Raw genomic sequence first — 17,378 nt, 5'->3', positions numbered from 1 at the left:
GGAGGGAGAAGGGGAGAGAGAGAGAAGGGAGAGAGGGAGAGAAGGGAGAGAGGGAGAGAAGGGAGAGAGAGAGAAGGGAGAGAGGGAGAGAAGGGAGGGAGAGAAGGGAGAGAGAGAGAGAAGGGGAGAGAGATGAGTCTTGAAGGTGAGGATGGGGAGGGGGGCATGGGAGAGAGGGATGTCGAGGGAGGGGAGGTCGAGGGAGAAAGGTACGGGAGGGGACACGAGGGAGGGGGCGGCGAGGGAGGGGGCTAAGGAGGGGGATGAGGGCGGGGGGGCGAGCGTAGCGAGGGAGGGGACGGGGAGGGGGGAGAGGTTAGAGGAGGGGTTAGAGGGAGGGGTTAGAGGGAGGGGGCGAGAGGGGGGGACGGGGAGGGGGAGAGGGAGAGGGGGAGGGTTAGAGGGAGGGGGATGGGGCATAGGAGGTTGGCAAAAAAGGAGGCGAGGGAGGGGGGTGCGGCGAGGGAGGGGGGGGCGAGGGAGGGGGACGAGGGAGGGGGGGCGAGGGAGGGGGGGGCGAGGGAGGGGGGGCGAGGGAGGGGGGCGAGGGAGGGGGGGGCGAGGGAGGGGGGGCGAGGGAGGGGGACGAGGGAGGGGGAACGAGGGAGGGGGACGAGGGAGGGGGACGAGGGAGGGGGGGCGAGGGAGGGGGGCGAGGGAGGGGGGGCGAGGGAGGGGGGGCGAGGGAGGGGGGGCGAGGGAGGGGGACGAGGGAGGGGGACGAGGGAGGGGGGCGAGGGAGGGGGGGCGAGGGAGGGGAAGGAGAGACACTAGTATAAATGCATCACACCTGGGGCTTTAAAATCATTCTTGTAAACTGAATAGAGAATCAAATGTTAACCCTGACCTAAGCTGGGGAACATGTTTCAGTCAGTCTGACTGCTTTGTTCCACAGCTTTTTAAATGTAAAGAGAGGAAATTTAAAACCAGTGACTGCACGGTAACTGAATCGCTTCCCACGAGGAACATAGGAACAGGAGGAGGCCATTCAGCCCCTCGGGCCTGTTCCGCCATGGCTGATCTGTACCTTAACTCCATTTACCCGCTTTAGTTCCATCTCTCGATACCTTTACCCACAAAAATCTATTGATCTCAGTGTAGAAATGTTCAATTGCCCCCAGCATGCCCAGGCCTTTAGGTGACGAGTGTTCCTGATTCACTCCTAGCTCTGCTTGGCTCTAGCTGTGATCGAGCCCACTTGCTCCCCCCACCAGAAGAATTAGTTTCTCTCGATTTACCAATGAAACTGCCGGAATCGCTCAGTTCCTTACCGGGCTTGGTGGCAGAAGCTTCCGGTGTGGAGGAGGACCCAAAGAGCCGCGAGATGAAGCTGCGTTTCTGAGCGACGGGTGCAGCCAGGGTGCTGGTGGAAGGAGAGAGGGTGCCGAGCGGTGCGGGCGATATCTCAGGGCGGGGCCTGGCTCAGCAGGGGGAGACACTGACGGAGGGGGTGGGGACGCTGATGGAGTGGGGGGGGTGCTGGGACAGGAGGTTGAGGAGTTGCGGGGCTGGAATTGGCTGTGGGAGCGGAGCTGGGGGGTACCACAGGTGACTGTGACCCTGATGATGGGCTCTGGCCATTGGTTGCTAAGGGAGAATTGAAGCCCCGATTCTTGGTGTCCATCAGCTCAAGAAATCTGCAAAACACAAAGGGAACTTGAGATGAAACCAGAAAATGCCAGAAATACTCGGGCAGCATCTGTGGAGAGGGAAACAGAGTTAACCATTCAGGTCAATGACCTGTCGTCAGGGAATATAAGACTCAGAACTCAATAGTCAATAATGGAGGGACCCCTGGGATCCATGGAAATTAATTCCAACATGAGAACGCATCTCTTCAACCAGCAGCTCACATTCTACCTATACCTCTACAGTAGCCTATAAATGAAAGCAACACTCCATCCTGGTGGTGTCAGAGATCAGCAATCTATTTTATGACAGAAAGTTTCTTTTTAAACTTCACTCGATAAAATGCACGTTTTCAGAATGTGATATTCAGAACCTGCTCTGAATCTCTCATCTCTGAGTCAAAAGTCTGTGGATTCAAGTCCCACTCCAGAGACTTGAGCCCATATTCCAGGCTGATACTTCAGTGCAGTACTGAGGGAGTGCTGCACTGTCGGAGGGGCCGTACTGAGGGAGTGCCGCACTGTCGGAGGGGCCGTACTGAGGGAGCGCCGCACTGTCGGAGGGGCAGTACTGAGGGAGCGCTGCACTGTCGGAGGGGCAGTACTGAGGGAGCGCTGCACTGTCGGAGGGGCAGTACTGAGGGAGTGCCGCAAGTACTGAGGGAGTGCCGCACTGTCGGAGGGGCAGTACTGAGGGAGTGCCGCACTGTCGGAGGGGCAGTACTGAGGGAGTGCCGCACTGTCGGAGGGGCAGTACTGAGGGAGTGCCGCACTGTCGGAGGGGCAGTACTGAGGGAGTGCCGCACTGTCGGAGGGGCAGTACTGAGGGAGTGCCGCACTGTCGGAGGGGCAGTACTGAGGGAGTGCCGCACTGTCGGAGGGGGCAGTACTGAGGGAGTGCCGCACTGTCGGAGGGGCAGTACTGAGGGAGTGCCGCACTGTCGGAGGGGCAGTACTGAGGGAGTGCCGCACTGTCGGAGGGGCAGTACTGAGGGAGTGCCGCACTGTCGGAGGGGCAGTACTGAGGGAGTGCCGCACTGTCGGAGGGGCAGTACTGAGGGAGTGCCGCACTGTCGGAGGGGCAGTACTGAGGGAGTGCCGCACTGTCGGAGGGGCAGTACTGAGGGAGTGCCGCACTGTCGGAGGGGCAGTACTGAGGGAGTGCCGCACTGTCGGAGGGGCAGTACTGAGGGAGTGCCGCACTGTCGGAGGGGCAGTACTGAGGGAGTGCCGCACTGTCGGAGGGGCAGTACTGAGGGAGTGCCGCACTGTCGGAGGGGCAGTACTGAGGGAGTGCCGCACTGTCGGAGGGGCAGTACTGAGGGAGTGCTGCCTTGTCAGAGGAACAGTACTGAGGGAGTACTGTACTGTAGGAAGGGCAGTACTGAGGGACTGCAACACTGTCAGAGGGACAGTACTGAAGGAGTGCTGCACTGTCGGCGGGGCAATACTGAGGGAGCCCTGCACTGTGAGAGCGGCAGTGCTGAGGGAGTGCTTTACTGTCAGGGGGCAGTACTGAGGGAGTGCTGCAGTGTCAGAGGGGCAGTACTGAGCGTACACTGGACTGTTGGGGGCAGTACTGAGGGACGCTGCACTGTTGGAGGGTCAGTACTGAGGGAGCGCAGCACTGTCAGAGGGTCAGTACTGAGGGAACGCTGCACTGTCGGAAGGGCAGTGCTGAGGGACTGCTGCACTGTCAGAGGGGCAGTACTGAGGGAGTGCTGCACTGTCGGAGGGGCAGTAGTGAGGGAGCGCTGCACTGTCGGAGGGTCAGTACTGAGGGAGCGCCGCACTTTCGGAGGGGCCATCCTTCAGATTAGGTCTTAGAGGTGCTTGTCAAAGGCTCCATGACTCTACAAAGAAATCCATCTATCCTGGCCAACACTTCTTCCTGAACATGAATGTTTTTGCTGTTCGTTAATTCTGGGGTTTCGTCACTCTTTTTTTCTCCATCTATTTTCGGCTTCAACGATCAGTTTACTCGTGTAGACGAGCCCTGGCTCCCTACATCGCAGAGAACATTGCTCAGATATCCAGGTAAATCTGTAACATACCCAGCGATTGAAATAGGAAGGGGCAAGGCCATGAGGGGAATTGAATTTTGAGATGTTGGGGGACCAGGAGTCGATGTGGGTCAGCGAGTGGGATTGGGAGCTGGGTGAGTGGGGTTGGGAGTTGGGTGAGTGGGATTGGGAGCTGGGTGAGTGGGATTGGGAGCTGGGTGAGTGGGATTGGGAGCTGGGCGAGTGGGATTGGGCGATGGGCGAGTGGGATTGGGAGCTGGGCGAGTGGGATTGGGAGCTGGGTGAGTGGGATTGGGAGCTGGGTGAGTGGGATTGGGAGCTGGGCGAGTGGGATTGGGCGATGGGTGAGTGGGATTGGGTGAGTGGGATTGGGCGATGGGTGAGTGGGATTGGGAGCTGGGCGAGTGGGATTGGGCGATGGGTGAGTGGGATTGGGAGCTGGGCGAGTGGGATTGGGAGCTGGGCGAGTGGGATTGGGAGCTAGGCGAGTGGGATTGGGTGCTGGGTGAGTGGGATTGGGAGCTGGGTGAGTGGGATTGGGAGCTGGGCGAGTGGGATTGGGCGATGGGTGAGTGGGATTGGGAGCTGGGTGAGTGGGATTGGGCGATGGGTGAGTGGGATTGGGTGAGTGGGATTGGGAGCTGGGTGAGTGGGATTGGGAGCTGGGTGAGTGGGATTGGGAGCTGGGTGAGTGGGATTGGGAGCTGGGTGAGTGGGATTGGGTGATGGGTGAGTGGGATTGGGTGAGTGGGATTGGGTGAGTGGGATTGGGAGAGTGGGATTGGGAGCTGGGCGAGTGGGATTGGGCGATGGGTGAGTGGGATTGGGAGCTGGGTGAGTGGGATTGGGCGATGGGTGAGTGGGATTGGGCGAGTGGGATTGGGAGCTGGGCGAGTGGGATTGGGCGATGGGCGAGTGGGATTGGGAGCTGGGTGAGTGGGATTGGGCGATGGGTGAGTGGGATTGGGTGAGTGGGATTGGGTGAGTGGGATTGGGAGCTGGGTGAGTGGGATTGGGTGATGGGTGAGTGGGATTGGGCGAGTGGGATTGGGAGCTGGGCGAGTGGGATTGGGCGAGTGGGATTGGGAGCTGGGCGAGTGGGATTGGGTGATGGGTGAGTGGGATTGGGCGAGTGGGATTGGGTGAGTGGGATTGGGAGCTGGGCGAGTGGGATTGGGAGCTGGGTGAGTGGGATTGGGAGCTGGGCGAGTGGGGTTGGGAACTGGGCGAGTGGGATTGGGAGCTGGGCGAGTGGGATTGGGTGCAGGGTAGGATACGGGCAGCACTGGTTTGATGAAGCTGAAGATTCCGGAGGCTGGAGTTTGGGAGGTTGGCCAGGAAAGCATTGTTAGGCATTTCCCCCCCCCCCCCCTAACAAATACCTGCTGCCTGTTCTCTGTCAATTTATCCATTTCCTGCTTTTACCTTGGTCTCCCCCCAGCTTTGACCTTAATCAGCTGCTTACTCTGAGGCTTACGGGAGCAAGCGGAAGCCAAGCGCAGACAGCGGAAGGAGCGCACATCAACCCAAGGACCCCACCCACCCGCCCCTTCAACCACCATCTGGCCCACCTGTGACGGAGACTGTAGGTCCAGCATTGGACTCGTCAGTCACCTGCGAACTCATCCTTAATGTGGAAGCAAGTCATCCTCGGTTCCGCCTAAGAAGACGACTCTGAGGCACTTAGATAAAGAAGGAGGACTTGCATTTCTATAGCGCCTTTCACAACCTCAGCACGTCCCAAAGCGCTTCACAGCCAATGAGGAACTTTTGAAGTATCATCACTATTGTAATGTGGGAAAAGGCTTTCTGTAAATCCAGATAAACCAGATCCTAGGTGTCATCTGCTCTAAAACAGTCAGCCCACTGGTCAGAAAGGTCCTTTGCCCGAGGCCATATTGGCTGCTATTTACTAGGTTCACATTTGGAGAATCCCTGAATTTGCTCCTGATAAATTATTCCATTATTTTTCCTGGTGCCGATGTAACCAGTAGTTTCCTGGAATTGAATAGTCAGTCACCTGAATATGGGCGACATGTTAGTTTGTTCATGGCTCTCGTTGCTTGGGCAACATGACTAACCCTCTCAAACTGCCGTTACACCCTCTCCCCATCTATCCTCTCCAAGGTCCATCGAACAGATCACCACCTCTCCCTCCACACTCATCGCCCCCTAAACCCTGTTTGTGTCGGCCATGGCTCAGCTCGTAGCACTCTCGCCTGAATCAGAGACTTGAGCACAAAGTCTAGGCTGACACCCCACAGCAGTACTGAGGGAGTGCTGCACTGTCAGGGGAGCCAGGTTTCGGATGAGATGTTAAACTGAGGCCCTGTCTGCCCTCTCGGGTGGAAAGATCACATGGCACTATTGGAGAAAGAGTAGGGGAGTTCTCCGCATAAACTTGAGCTCATCCAAAACTCTGCTGCCCCGTGTCCTAACTCACACCCAGTCCCGCTCACCCATCACCCCCTGTGCTCACTGCCCCATGTCCCAACTCGCACCAAGTCCCGTTCACCCATCACCCCCTGTGCTCACTGCCCCGTGTCCTAACTCACACCCAGTCCCGTTCACCCATCACCCCCTGTGCTCACTGCCCCGTGTCCTAACTCGCACCAAGTCCCGTTCACCCATCACCCCCTGTGCTCACTGCCCCGTGTCCTAACTCACACCAAGTCCCGTTCACCCATCACCCCCTGTGCTCACTGCCCCGTGTCCTAACTCACACCCAGTCCCGCTCACCCATCACCCCCTGTGCTCACCCATCACCCCCTGTGCTCACTGCCCCATGTCCTAACTCGCACCAAGTCCCGTTCACCCATCACCCCCTGTGCTCACTGCCCCGTGTCCTAACTCACACCCAGTCCCGTTCACCCATCACCCCCTGTGCTCACTGCCCCGTGTCCTAACTCGCACCAAGTCCCGTTCACCCATCACCCCGTGCTCACTGCCCCGTGTCCTAACTCACACCCAGTCCCGTTCACCCATCACCCCCCTGTGCTCACTGCCCCATGTCCTAACTCGCACCAAGTCCCGTTCACCCATCACCCCCTGTGCTCACTGCCCCGTGTCCTAACTCGCACCAAGTCCCGTTCACCCATCACCCCCTGTGCTCACTGCCCCGTGTCCTAACTCACACCCAGTCCCGTTCACCCATCACCCCCTGTGCTCACTGCCCCGTGTCCTAACTCACACCCAGTCCCGTTCACCCATCGCCCCCTGTGCTCACTGCCCCGTGTCCTAACTCACACCCAGTCCCGTTCACCCATCACCCCCAGTCCCGTTCACCCATCACCCCCTGTGCTCACTGCCCCGTGTCCTAACTCACACCCAGTCCCGTTCACCCATCATCCCCTGTGCTCACTGCCCCGTGTCCTAACTCACACCCAGTCCCGTTCACCCATCACCCCCTGTGCTCACTGCCCCGTGTCCTAACTCACACCCAGTCCCGTTCACCCATCACCCCGTGCTCACTGCCCCGTGTCCTAACTGGCACCCAGTCCCATTCACCCATCGCCCCGTGCTCACTGCCCCGTGTCCTAACTCGCACCAAGTCCCGTTCACCCATCACCCCCTGTGCTCACTGCCCCGTGTCCTAACTCACACCCAGTCCCGTTCACCCATCACCCCCTGTACTCACTGCCCCGTGTCCTAACTCACACCCAGTCCTGTTCACCCATCACCCCCTGTACTCACTGCTCCGTGTCCTAACTCACACCCAGTCCCGTTCACGCATCACCCCGTGCTCACTGCCCCGTGTCCTAACTCACACCAAGTCCCGTTCACCCATCACCCCCTGTGCTCACTGCCCCGTGTCCTAACTCACACCCAGTCCCGCTCACCCATCACCCCCTGTGCTCACTGCCCCATGTCCTAACTCGCACCAAGTCCCGTTCACCCATCACCCCCTGTGCTCACTGCCCCGTGTCCTAACTCACACCCAGTCCCGTTCACCCATCACCCCCTGTGCTCACTGCCCCGTGTCCTAACTCGCACCAAGTCCCGTTCACCCATCACCCCGTGCTCACTGCCCCGTGTCCTAACTCACACCCAGTCCCGTTCACCCATCACCCCCCTGTGCTCACTGCCCCATGTCCTAACTCGCACCAAGTCCCGTTCACCCATCACCCCCTGTGCTCACTGCCCCGTGTCCTAACTCGCACCAAGTCCCGTTCACCCATCACCCCCTGTGCTCACTGCCCCGTGTCCTAACTCACACCCAGTCCCGTTCACCCATCACCCCCTGTGCTCACTGCCCCGTGTCCTAACTCACACCCAGTCCCGTTCACCCATCACCCCCTGTGCTCACTGCCCCGTGTCCTAACTCACACCCAGTCCCGTTCACCCATCACCCCCTGTGCTCACTGCCCCGTGTCCTAACTCACACCCAGTCCCGTTCACCCATCACCCCCTGTGCTCACTGCCCCGTGTCCTAACTCACACCCAGTCCCGTTCACCCATCACCCCCTGTGCTCACTGCCCCGTGTCCTAACTCACACCCAGTCCCGTTCACCCATCACCCCCTGTGCTCACTGCCCCATGTCCGAACTCACACCCAGTCCCGTTCACCCATCACCCCCTGTGCTCACTGCCCCGTGTCCTAACTCACACCCAGTCCCGTTCACCCATCACCCCGTGCTCACTGCCCCCGTGTCCTAACTCGCACCCAGTCCCGTTCACCCATCACCCACTGTGCTCACTGCCCCGTGTCCTAACTCACACCCAGTCCCATTCACCCATCGCCCCGTGCTCACTGCCCCGTGTCCTAACTCACACCCAGTCCCGTTCAGCCATCATCCCGTGCTCACTGCCCCGTGTCCTAACTCACACCCAGTCCCGTTCACCCATCACACCCTGTGCTCACTGCCCCGTGTCCTAACTCACACCCAGTCCCGTTCACCCATCGCCCCGTGCTCACTGCCCCGTGTCCTAACTCACACCCAGTCCCGTTCACCCATCACCCCCTGTGCTCACTGCCCCGTGTCCTAACTCACACCCAGTCCCGTTCACCCATCGCCCCCTGTGCTCACTGCCCCGTGTCCTAACTCACACCCAGTCCCGTTCACCCATCACCCCCAGTCCCGTTCACCCATCACCCCCTGTGCTCACTGCCCCGTGTCCTAACTCACACCCAGTCCCGTTCACCCATCATCCCCTGTGCTCACTGCCCCGTGTCCTAACTCACACCCAGTCCCGTTCACCCATCACCCCGTGCTCACTGCCCCGTGTCCTAACTGGCACCCAGTCCCATTCACCCATCGCCCCGTGCTCACTGCCCCGTGTCCTAACTCGCACCAAGTCCCGTTCACCCATCACCCCCTGTGCTCACTGCCCCGTGTCCTAACTCACACCCAGTCCCGTTCACCCATCACCCCTGTACTCACTGCCCCGTGTCCTAACTCACACCCAGTCCTGTTCACCCATCACCCCCTGTACTCACTGCCCCGTGTCCTAACTCACACCCAGTCCCGTTCACGCATCACCCCGTGCTCACTGCCCCGTGTCCTAACTCACACCCAGTCCCGTTCACCCATCACCCCGTGCTCACTGCCCCGTGTCCTAACTCACACCCAGTCCTGTTCACCCATCACCCCCTGTGCTCACTGCCCCGTGTCCTAACTCACACCCAGTCCTGTTCACCCATCACCCCCTGTGCTATCTGCCCCGTGTCCTAACTCACACCCAGTCTCGTTCACCCATCACCCCGCGCTCACTGCCCCGTGTCATAACTCGCACCGAGCCCCGTTCACCCATCACCCCCTGTGCTCACTGCCCCGTGTCCTAACTCGCACCCAGTCCCGTTCACCCATCACCCCCTGTGCTCACTGCCCCGTGTCCTAACTCACACCCAGTCCGGTTCACCCATCACCCCCTGTGCTCACTGCCCCGTGTCCTAACTCACACCCAGTCTCGTTCACCGCCCCCCCTGTGCTCACTGCCCCGTGTCCTAACTCACACCCAGTCTCGTTCACCCCCCGCTGTGCTCACTGCCCCGTGTCCTAACTCACACCCAGTCCCGTTCACCCATCACCCCCTGTGCTCACTGCCCCGTGTCCTAACTCACACCCAGTCCCGTTCACCCATCACCCCTGTGCTCACTGCCTCGTGTCCTAACTCACACCCAGTCCCGTTCACCCATCACCCCGTGCTCACTGCCCCGTGTCCTAACTCACACCCAGTCCCATTCACCCATCACCCCCTGTGCTCAGTGCCCCGTGTCCTAACTCACACCCAGTCCCGTTCACCCATCACCCCCTGTGCTCAGTGCCCCGTGTCCTAACTCACACCGAGTCCCGTTCACCCATCACCCCCTGTGCTCACTACCCCGTGTCCTAACTCGCACCCAGTCCCGTTCACGTATCACCCCCTGTGCTCACTGCCCCGTGTCCTAACTCACACCCAGTACCGTTCACCCATCACCCACTGTGCTCACTGCCCCGTGTCCTAACTCACACCCAGTCCCGTTCACCCATCACCCCCTGTGCTCACTGCCCCGTGTCCTAACTCACACCGAGTCCCGTTCACCCATCACCCCCTGTGCTCACTGCCCCGTGTCCTAACTCACACCCAGTCCCGTTCACCCATCACCCCGTGCTCACTGCCCCGTGTCCTAACTCACACCCAGTCCCGTTCACCCATCACCCCCTGTGCTCACTGCCCCGTGTCCTAACTCACACCAAGTCCCGTTCACCCATCACCCCCTGTGCTCACTGCCCCGTGTCCTAACTCGCACCCAGTCCCGTTCACCCATCACCCCGTGCTCACTGCCCCGTGTCCTAACTCACACCATGTCCCGTTCACCCATCACCCCCTGTGCTCACTGCCCCGTGTCCTAACTCACACCCAGTCCCGTTCACCCATCACCCCCTGTGCTCACTGCCCCGTGTCCTAACTCACACCCAGTCCCGTTCACCCATCACCCCCCCGTGCTCACTGCCCCGTGTCCTAACTCACACCTAGTCCCGTTCATCCATCACCCCCTGTGCTCACTGCCCCGTGTCCTAACTCACACCCAGTCCCGTTCACCCATCACCCCCTGTGCTCACTGCCCCGTGTCCTAACTCACACCCAGTCCCGTTCACCCATCACCCCCTGTGCTCACTGCCCCGTGTCCTAACTCACACCAAGTCCCATTCACCCATCACTCCCTTTGCTCACTGCCCCGTGTCCTAACTCACACCCAGTCCCGTTCACCCATCACCCCCTGTGCTCACTGCCCCGTGTCCTAACTCACACCCAGTCCCGTTCACCCATCACCCCCTGTGCTCACTGCCCTGTGTCCTAACTCACACCCAGTCCCGTTCACCCATCACTCCTGTGCTAACTGCCCCGTGTCCTAACTCACACCCAGTCCCGTTCACCCATCACCCACTGTGCTCACTGCCCCGTGTCCTAACTCACACCCAGTCCCGTTCACCCATCACCCCCTGTGCTCACTGCCCCGTGTCCTAACTCGCACCCAGTCCCGTTCACCCATCACCCCCTGTGCTCACTGCCCCGTGTCCTAACTCACACCCAGTCCCGTTCACCCATCACCCCCTGTGCTCACTGCCCCGTGTCCTAACTCGCACCCAGTCCCGTTCACCCATCACCCCGTGCTCACTGCCCCGTGTCCTAACTCACACCCAGTCCCGTTCACCCATCACCCCCTGTGCTCACTGCCCCGTGTCCTAACTCACACCCAGTCCCGTTCACCCATCACCCCCTGTGCTCACTGCCCCGTGTCCTAACTCGCACCAAGTCCTGTTCGCCCATCACCCCCTGTGCTCACTGCCCCGTGTCCTAACTCACACCCAGTCCCGTTCACCCATCACCCCCTGTGCTCACTGCCCCGTGTCCTAACTCACACCCAGTCCCGTTCACCCATCACCCCCTGTGCTCACTGCCCCGTGTCCTAACTCACACCCAGTCCCGTTCACCCATCACCCCCTGTGCTCACTGCCCCGTGTCCTAACTCACACCCAGTCCCGCTCACTCATCACCCCCTGTGCTCACTGCCCCGTGTCCTAACTCACACCCAGTCCCGTTCACCCATCACCCCCGTGCTCACTGCCCCGTGTCCTAACTCGCACCAAGTCCTGTTCGCCCATCACCCCCTGTGCTCACTGCCCCGTGTCCTAACTCACACCCAGTCCCGTTCACCCATCACCCCCTGTGCTCACTGCCCCGTGTCCTAACTCACACCCAGTCCCGTTCACCCATCACCCCTGTGCTCGCTGTCCCGTGTCCTAACTCACACCCAGTCCCGTTCACCCATCACCCCTGTGCTCGCTGTCCCGTGTCCTAACTCACACCCAGTCCCGTTCACCCATCACCCCTGTGCTCGCTGACCTGCATTGGCTCCCGATCCGGCAACGCCTCAGTTTAAAAATTCTCATCCTTGTTTTCAAACCCCTCCATGGCCTCACCCTCCCTATCTCTGTAACCTCCTACGACCCGCCGAGATCTCTGCGCACCTCCAATACTGGCCTCATGTACATCCGCTCTTTTAATCGCTCCACCATCGGCCTTGCCTTCAGCTGCCAAAGCCCTAAGCTCCGGAATTCCTCCCCCAAACCTCTCCACATCTCTCTCCTCCTTTAAGACGCTCCTTAAAACCTTCCTGTTTGACCAAGTATCTGTCTTAATATCTCCTTATCTGGCTCAGCGTGAAATATTGTTGATAAGCAGCTTGGGACACTTTACTGTGTTAAAGCACTATATAAGTTGTTGTTGTTGTGTCCTGGCCAATATTTATCCCTCAACCAACATCACTAAACAGATGATCTGTTCATTATCACATTGCTGTTTATGGGAAAGTTCTTTCTTTCTTTAAATCCCTTCAGTCTGGCTTCCACCCTGTTCATTGCAGCGAGACACCCATACCCGAACCCCCAAACATCCTCAGTGACTGTGACCACGATGCGCTATCCCTCCTTCGCCAGTATTTGATGTGGCCAAGTTGCCATTCTCCTTCATCCTCACTCCTGTGTCGTCCCAACTCCATTTGACTGTCCTCACATGGTCCCACTCCGAGTTCAGACAGAACATCTCCAGCAATGGCTTCTCTTCCCGCCTCCACACAGGCACCTCGGAGCTGCCCAAGGCTTTATCCTCAGCTCCCTTCTCTTCGTCACCTACACTCTGCCCTTTGGTGGCATCATACAGAGGCACAAGAGTCGCTTCCAGATGTTTTCTGTTGATATTTAGCTCTAGATCGCCATCACTGCCCTCAACCACTTCTGTGCTGGCATATTGTTCCTCTGACATTAAGCAGATTAGTCATAATTTCCTGCAAATGCATATCATGAAGACCGAAGCCATTATTTGGAGCCCCACCACAAACCTCCCTCCCTCGCCACTCACTCCATCCCCTTTCATAGTTCAGGCTATGCAAACATTACCATCCTGTGAGACCCAGAGTTCAGCTTCAAAACACAACATCCCAACACTCCATCACCAATACTGATTACTTCTAACCCCACCCGTCCCTCACACTAACCAAAACCCTTATGCATGCTTCATTTCTCCATAAACTCCAATGTGTCAAAGCTCAGTGAGGTTAGGGGGTAATGGGCAGCTGGGGACGAGCATTTTTTTAAGACAAGAAATTTAAAATCCCTGTCCTCATCATCAAATTCGTGACCCAGTGCACAATGGAAGCTCGCACGACTTGATACTAAGTGACTCCGAGGGCAGAGGTCGCATACTGGCTTAACACAAACATCGCTGAAGCTATTTCTCACCTCACCCTTCCTCTGCAATGTCCCTCAGCCTTGTATCTGCTTCGCCCTCTGACACTGGCCTGCTGTGCATCTCCCCCTCTCTTCGCCTCATGATTGGTGACAAAGTCTTCAGCTGCCTCGGTCCTACTCTCAAACTCTCTCCCTGAACTCCTCCATCTCGCCACCTTCAAAACCCATCTTTTCAGACCAAGCTTTTGGTCACTTCTTCCACTATTCCACTCTGGCATCCATTCTCTTTTGTGTTTTTTCTCCCTCTGTAAAGTACCTTGGGATGTTTTTCTACATTAAATGAGCTGTATAGTAGTTCTTTCCAATGCAGTGGGATCTCCCCAGCATTCAATGGCTTTTACCAGGGTGATTTCTGGCACTTCACAAATCTCATTCCTTATCTCTCTTAGCAACCTGTGAGAAATAGCTTCAGGGATGTTTGTGTTAAGCCTGTATGCGACCTCTGCCCTTGGAGTCACTTAGTATCAAGTTGTGTGAGCTTCCATTGTGCACTGGGTCACGAAGTAGTCGTGTATTACATTCCCTAACTCGAACCTCACACGCGGGCGTTCCAATTCACATTAGCTCGGGAGGGAATTCGCCGACTCCCATCAAAATAACACGGAAAATGAGATCAAAATTCTACCTCTGATACAGAACGGCAAAAGGCAAGTCAATCTAGAGAAATTCCACGTGGCTTTGCAGCTTGTTACATTGACAGGAACATTCACTGATCTGAGCATTTCGTTGAAACTATCGACTAGCTTGAAAAGTACTTGTGACGATTCCACCCACCTGGTCAATCACATAACAGAAGAAGTGACAAAGAGTTACAATTTAACACGTGACAGGGATTGCCTTCCCAGCAGCTCCAAATTCCTAATCAAAATGCAGGCTGGTCTCCTTAGAAAATGTGCAGGACATTGACAAGCTGTTGGGGGCTAAACTGGAGAGCTCCCCCTTGTGCAAGGGTAAGGCTATGGAGCCTCAATCAGCTCAGGGTGCTAAGCTCCGGCCGAGAACCTCGGTGTCCCCACAGTGCGACAGGATTGCAGCCGACTGCAGTGCTGAAAGGTGACTGCCGATTGGAAAACTAATCTCCTGGAGCCTCTCATCAAACATTACAATGGCTTCAAATAAATAAATTAGAACCCAGACACTACGGATTCAATGTCAGGGACACGAGCCTTCGCTTACAGGGGATAACTGATCATTTTTGGCTCTCACTGAGCATCCGCATATCCACTGTCAGTCAACGCAGGGGCGCATTGCCTCACACGGCGACCGACTGCTAATTATGTTTCCTTATCGAAGAAATATAACATTAACGTCAAGGACAAGAAAAATCCATTCAACACATCCCTCCGGTACCCCTGAACGTTCGCTGCACCAAACCTTAGACCATCTCCTGCCCCCCACCCCCCCAAACCTGGGACCATCCACCCCCACCCCCCCCCAAACCTGGGACCACCCCCACCCCCCCAAACCTGGGACCACCCCCACCCCCCCAAACCTGGGACCATCCACCCCCCACCCCCCCAAACCTGGGACCATCCACCCCCACCCCCCCAAACCTGGGACCATTCACCCCCACCCCCCCAAACCTGGGACCATTCACCCCCACCCCCCCCAAACCTGGGACCATCCCCCACCCCCCCAAACCTGGGACCATCCACCCCCACCCCCCCCAAACCTGGGACCATCCACCCCCACCCCCCCCAAACCTGGGACCATCCACCCCCACCCCCCCAAACCTGGGACCATCCACCCCCACCCCCCCCAAACCTGGGACCATCCACCCCCACCCCCCCCAAACCTGGGACCATCCACCCCCACCCCCCCCAAACCTGGGACCATCCACCCCCACCCCCCCAAACCTGGGACCACCCCCCACCCCCCCAAACCTGGGACCACCCCCCACCCCCCCAAACCTGGGACCATCCACCCCCACCCCCCCCAAACCTGGGACCATCCACCCCCACCCCCCCAAACCTGGGACCATCCACCCCCACCCCCCCCAAACCTGGGACCATCCACCCCCACCCCCCCAAACCTGGGACCATCCACCCCCACCCCCCCCAAACCTGGGACCATCCACCCCCACCCCCCCAAACCTGGGACCATCCACCCCCACCCCCCCCAAACCTGGGACCATCCACCCCCACCCCCCCCAAACCTGGGACCATCCACCCCCACCCCCCCAAACCTGGGACCACCCCCCCCCCCACCCCCCAAACCTGGGACCATTCACCCCCACCCCCCCAAACCTGGGACCATTCACCCCCACCCCCCCAAACCTGGGACCACCCCCCACCCCCCCAAACCTGGGACCATTCACCCCCCACCCCCCCAAACCTGGGACCATCCACCCCCACCCCCCCAAACCTGGGACCACCCCCCCCAAACCTGGGACCATTCACCCCCTCCCCCCCCCCAAACTTGGGACCATCCACCCCCTCCCCCCCAAACCTGGGACCACCCCCCCACCCCCCCAAACCTGGGACCATTCACCCCCTCCCCCCCCCCAAACTTGGGACCACCCCCCACCCCCCCCAAACCTGGGACCATCCACCCCCTCCCCCCCCAAACCTGGGACCATCCACCCCCTCCCCCCCCCAAACCTGGGACCATCCACCCCCTCCCCCCCCTCCAAACCTGGGACCATCCACCCCCTCCCCCCCAAACCTGGGACCACCCCCCACCCCCCCCAAACCTGGGACCATCCACCCCCACAAACCTGGGACCACCCCCCCACCCCCCCAAACCTGGGACCATTCACCCCCTCCCCCCCCCCAAACTTGGGACCATCCACACCCTCCCCCCCAAACTTGGGACCATCCACCCCCTCCCCCCCAAACCTGGGACCATCCACCCCTCTCCCCCCCCAAACCTGGGACCATCCACCCCCTAACCTGGGACCATCCACCCCCTCCCCCCCCAAACCTGGAACCATCCACCCCCTCCCCCCCCCCAAACCTGGGACCATCCACCCCCTCCCCCCCCAAACCTGGGACCATCCACCCCCACCCCCCCCAAACCTGGGACCACCCACCCCCCCCCCAAACCTGGGACCATCCACCCCCACCCCCCCCAAACCTGGGACCACCCCCCCCCCAAACCTGGGACCACCCCCCACCCCCCCAAACCTGGGACCACCCCCTCCCCCCCAAACCTGGGGACCATCCACCCCCCACCCCCCCAAACCTGGGACCACCCCCACCCCCCCCCCCCGAAACTTGGGACCACCCCCCTCCCCCCACAAACCTGGGACCATCCACCCCCCTCCCCCCCCCAAACCTGGGACCATCCACCCCCTCCCCCCCCCAAACCTGGGACCATCCACCCCCTCCCCAAACCTGGGACCATCCACCCCCTCCCCAAACCTGGGACCATCCACCCCCTCCCCAAACCTGGGACCATCCACCCCCTCCCCAAAAAACCTGGGACCATCCAACCCCTCCCCCCCCAAAAACCTGGGACCATCCAACCCCTCCCCCCCCCCCCCCAAACCTGGACCATCCACCCCCCTCCCCCCCCACAAACCTGGGACCATCCCCCCCCTCCCCCCCCCCAAACCCGGGACCATCCCCCCCCCCCCCCAAAACCCGGGACCATCCCCCCCCCCAAAACCCGGGACCATCCCCCCCCCCCCAAAACCCGGGACCATCCCCCCCCCCCCAAAACCCGGGACCATCCCCCCCCCCCCCAAAACCCGGGACCATCCCCCCCCCCCCCAAAACCCGGGACCATCCCCCCCCCCCAAAACCCGGGACCATCTCCCCCCCCCCCAAACCCGGGACCACCACACCCCCCCCCCAAACCCCGGGCCCATCCCCCCCCCCAAAACCCGGGACCATCCCCCCCCCCCCAAAACGTGGGACCACACCCCCCCCACAAAACCTGGGACCATCCCCCCCCCCCGCAAAACCTGGGACCACCCCCCCCCACCCCCCACAAAACCTGGGACCACCCCCCCCCCCCTTAAGACTATTCCTCCCCATCTCCAGGTTCATGGA

The 17,378-nt window shown here is 59.7% G+C and overlaps 1 protein-coding gene across 1 annotated transcript in view; it reads right to left on the bottom strand.

The window, feature by feature from the left end:
• Positions 1–1,134: 1,134 nt before the first annotated feature.
• LOC147101959 (rab-like protein 6) overlaps positions 1,135–17,378 on the bottom strand; it is a 175,639-nt gene continuing 159,395 nt past the window's right edge. Inside the window, 3 exon segments of the mRNA XM_085965164.1 lie at positions 1,135–1,412; positions 1,415–1,475; positions 1,478–1,637. Coding sequence (XP_085821290.1) covers positions 1,135–1,412; positions 1,415–1,475; positions 1,478–1,637 — 499 coding nt within the window.

Source organism: Somniosus microcephalus, chromosome 23 (genome assembly GCF_052327205.1).
Source record: "Somniosus microcephalus isolate GS21.2 chromosome 23, FLI_Smic_1.0, whole genome shotgun sequence".
Classification (NCBI taxonomy): domain Eukaryota; kingdom Metazoa; phylum Chordata; class Chondrichthyes; order Squaliformes; family Somniosidae; genus Somniosus; species Somniosus microcephalus.
This window is presented reverse-complemented; position numbering and strand designations above follow the sequence as displayed.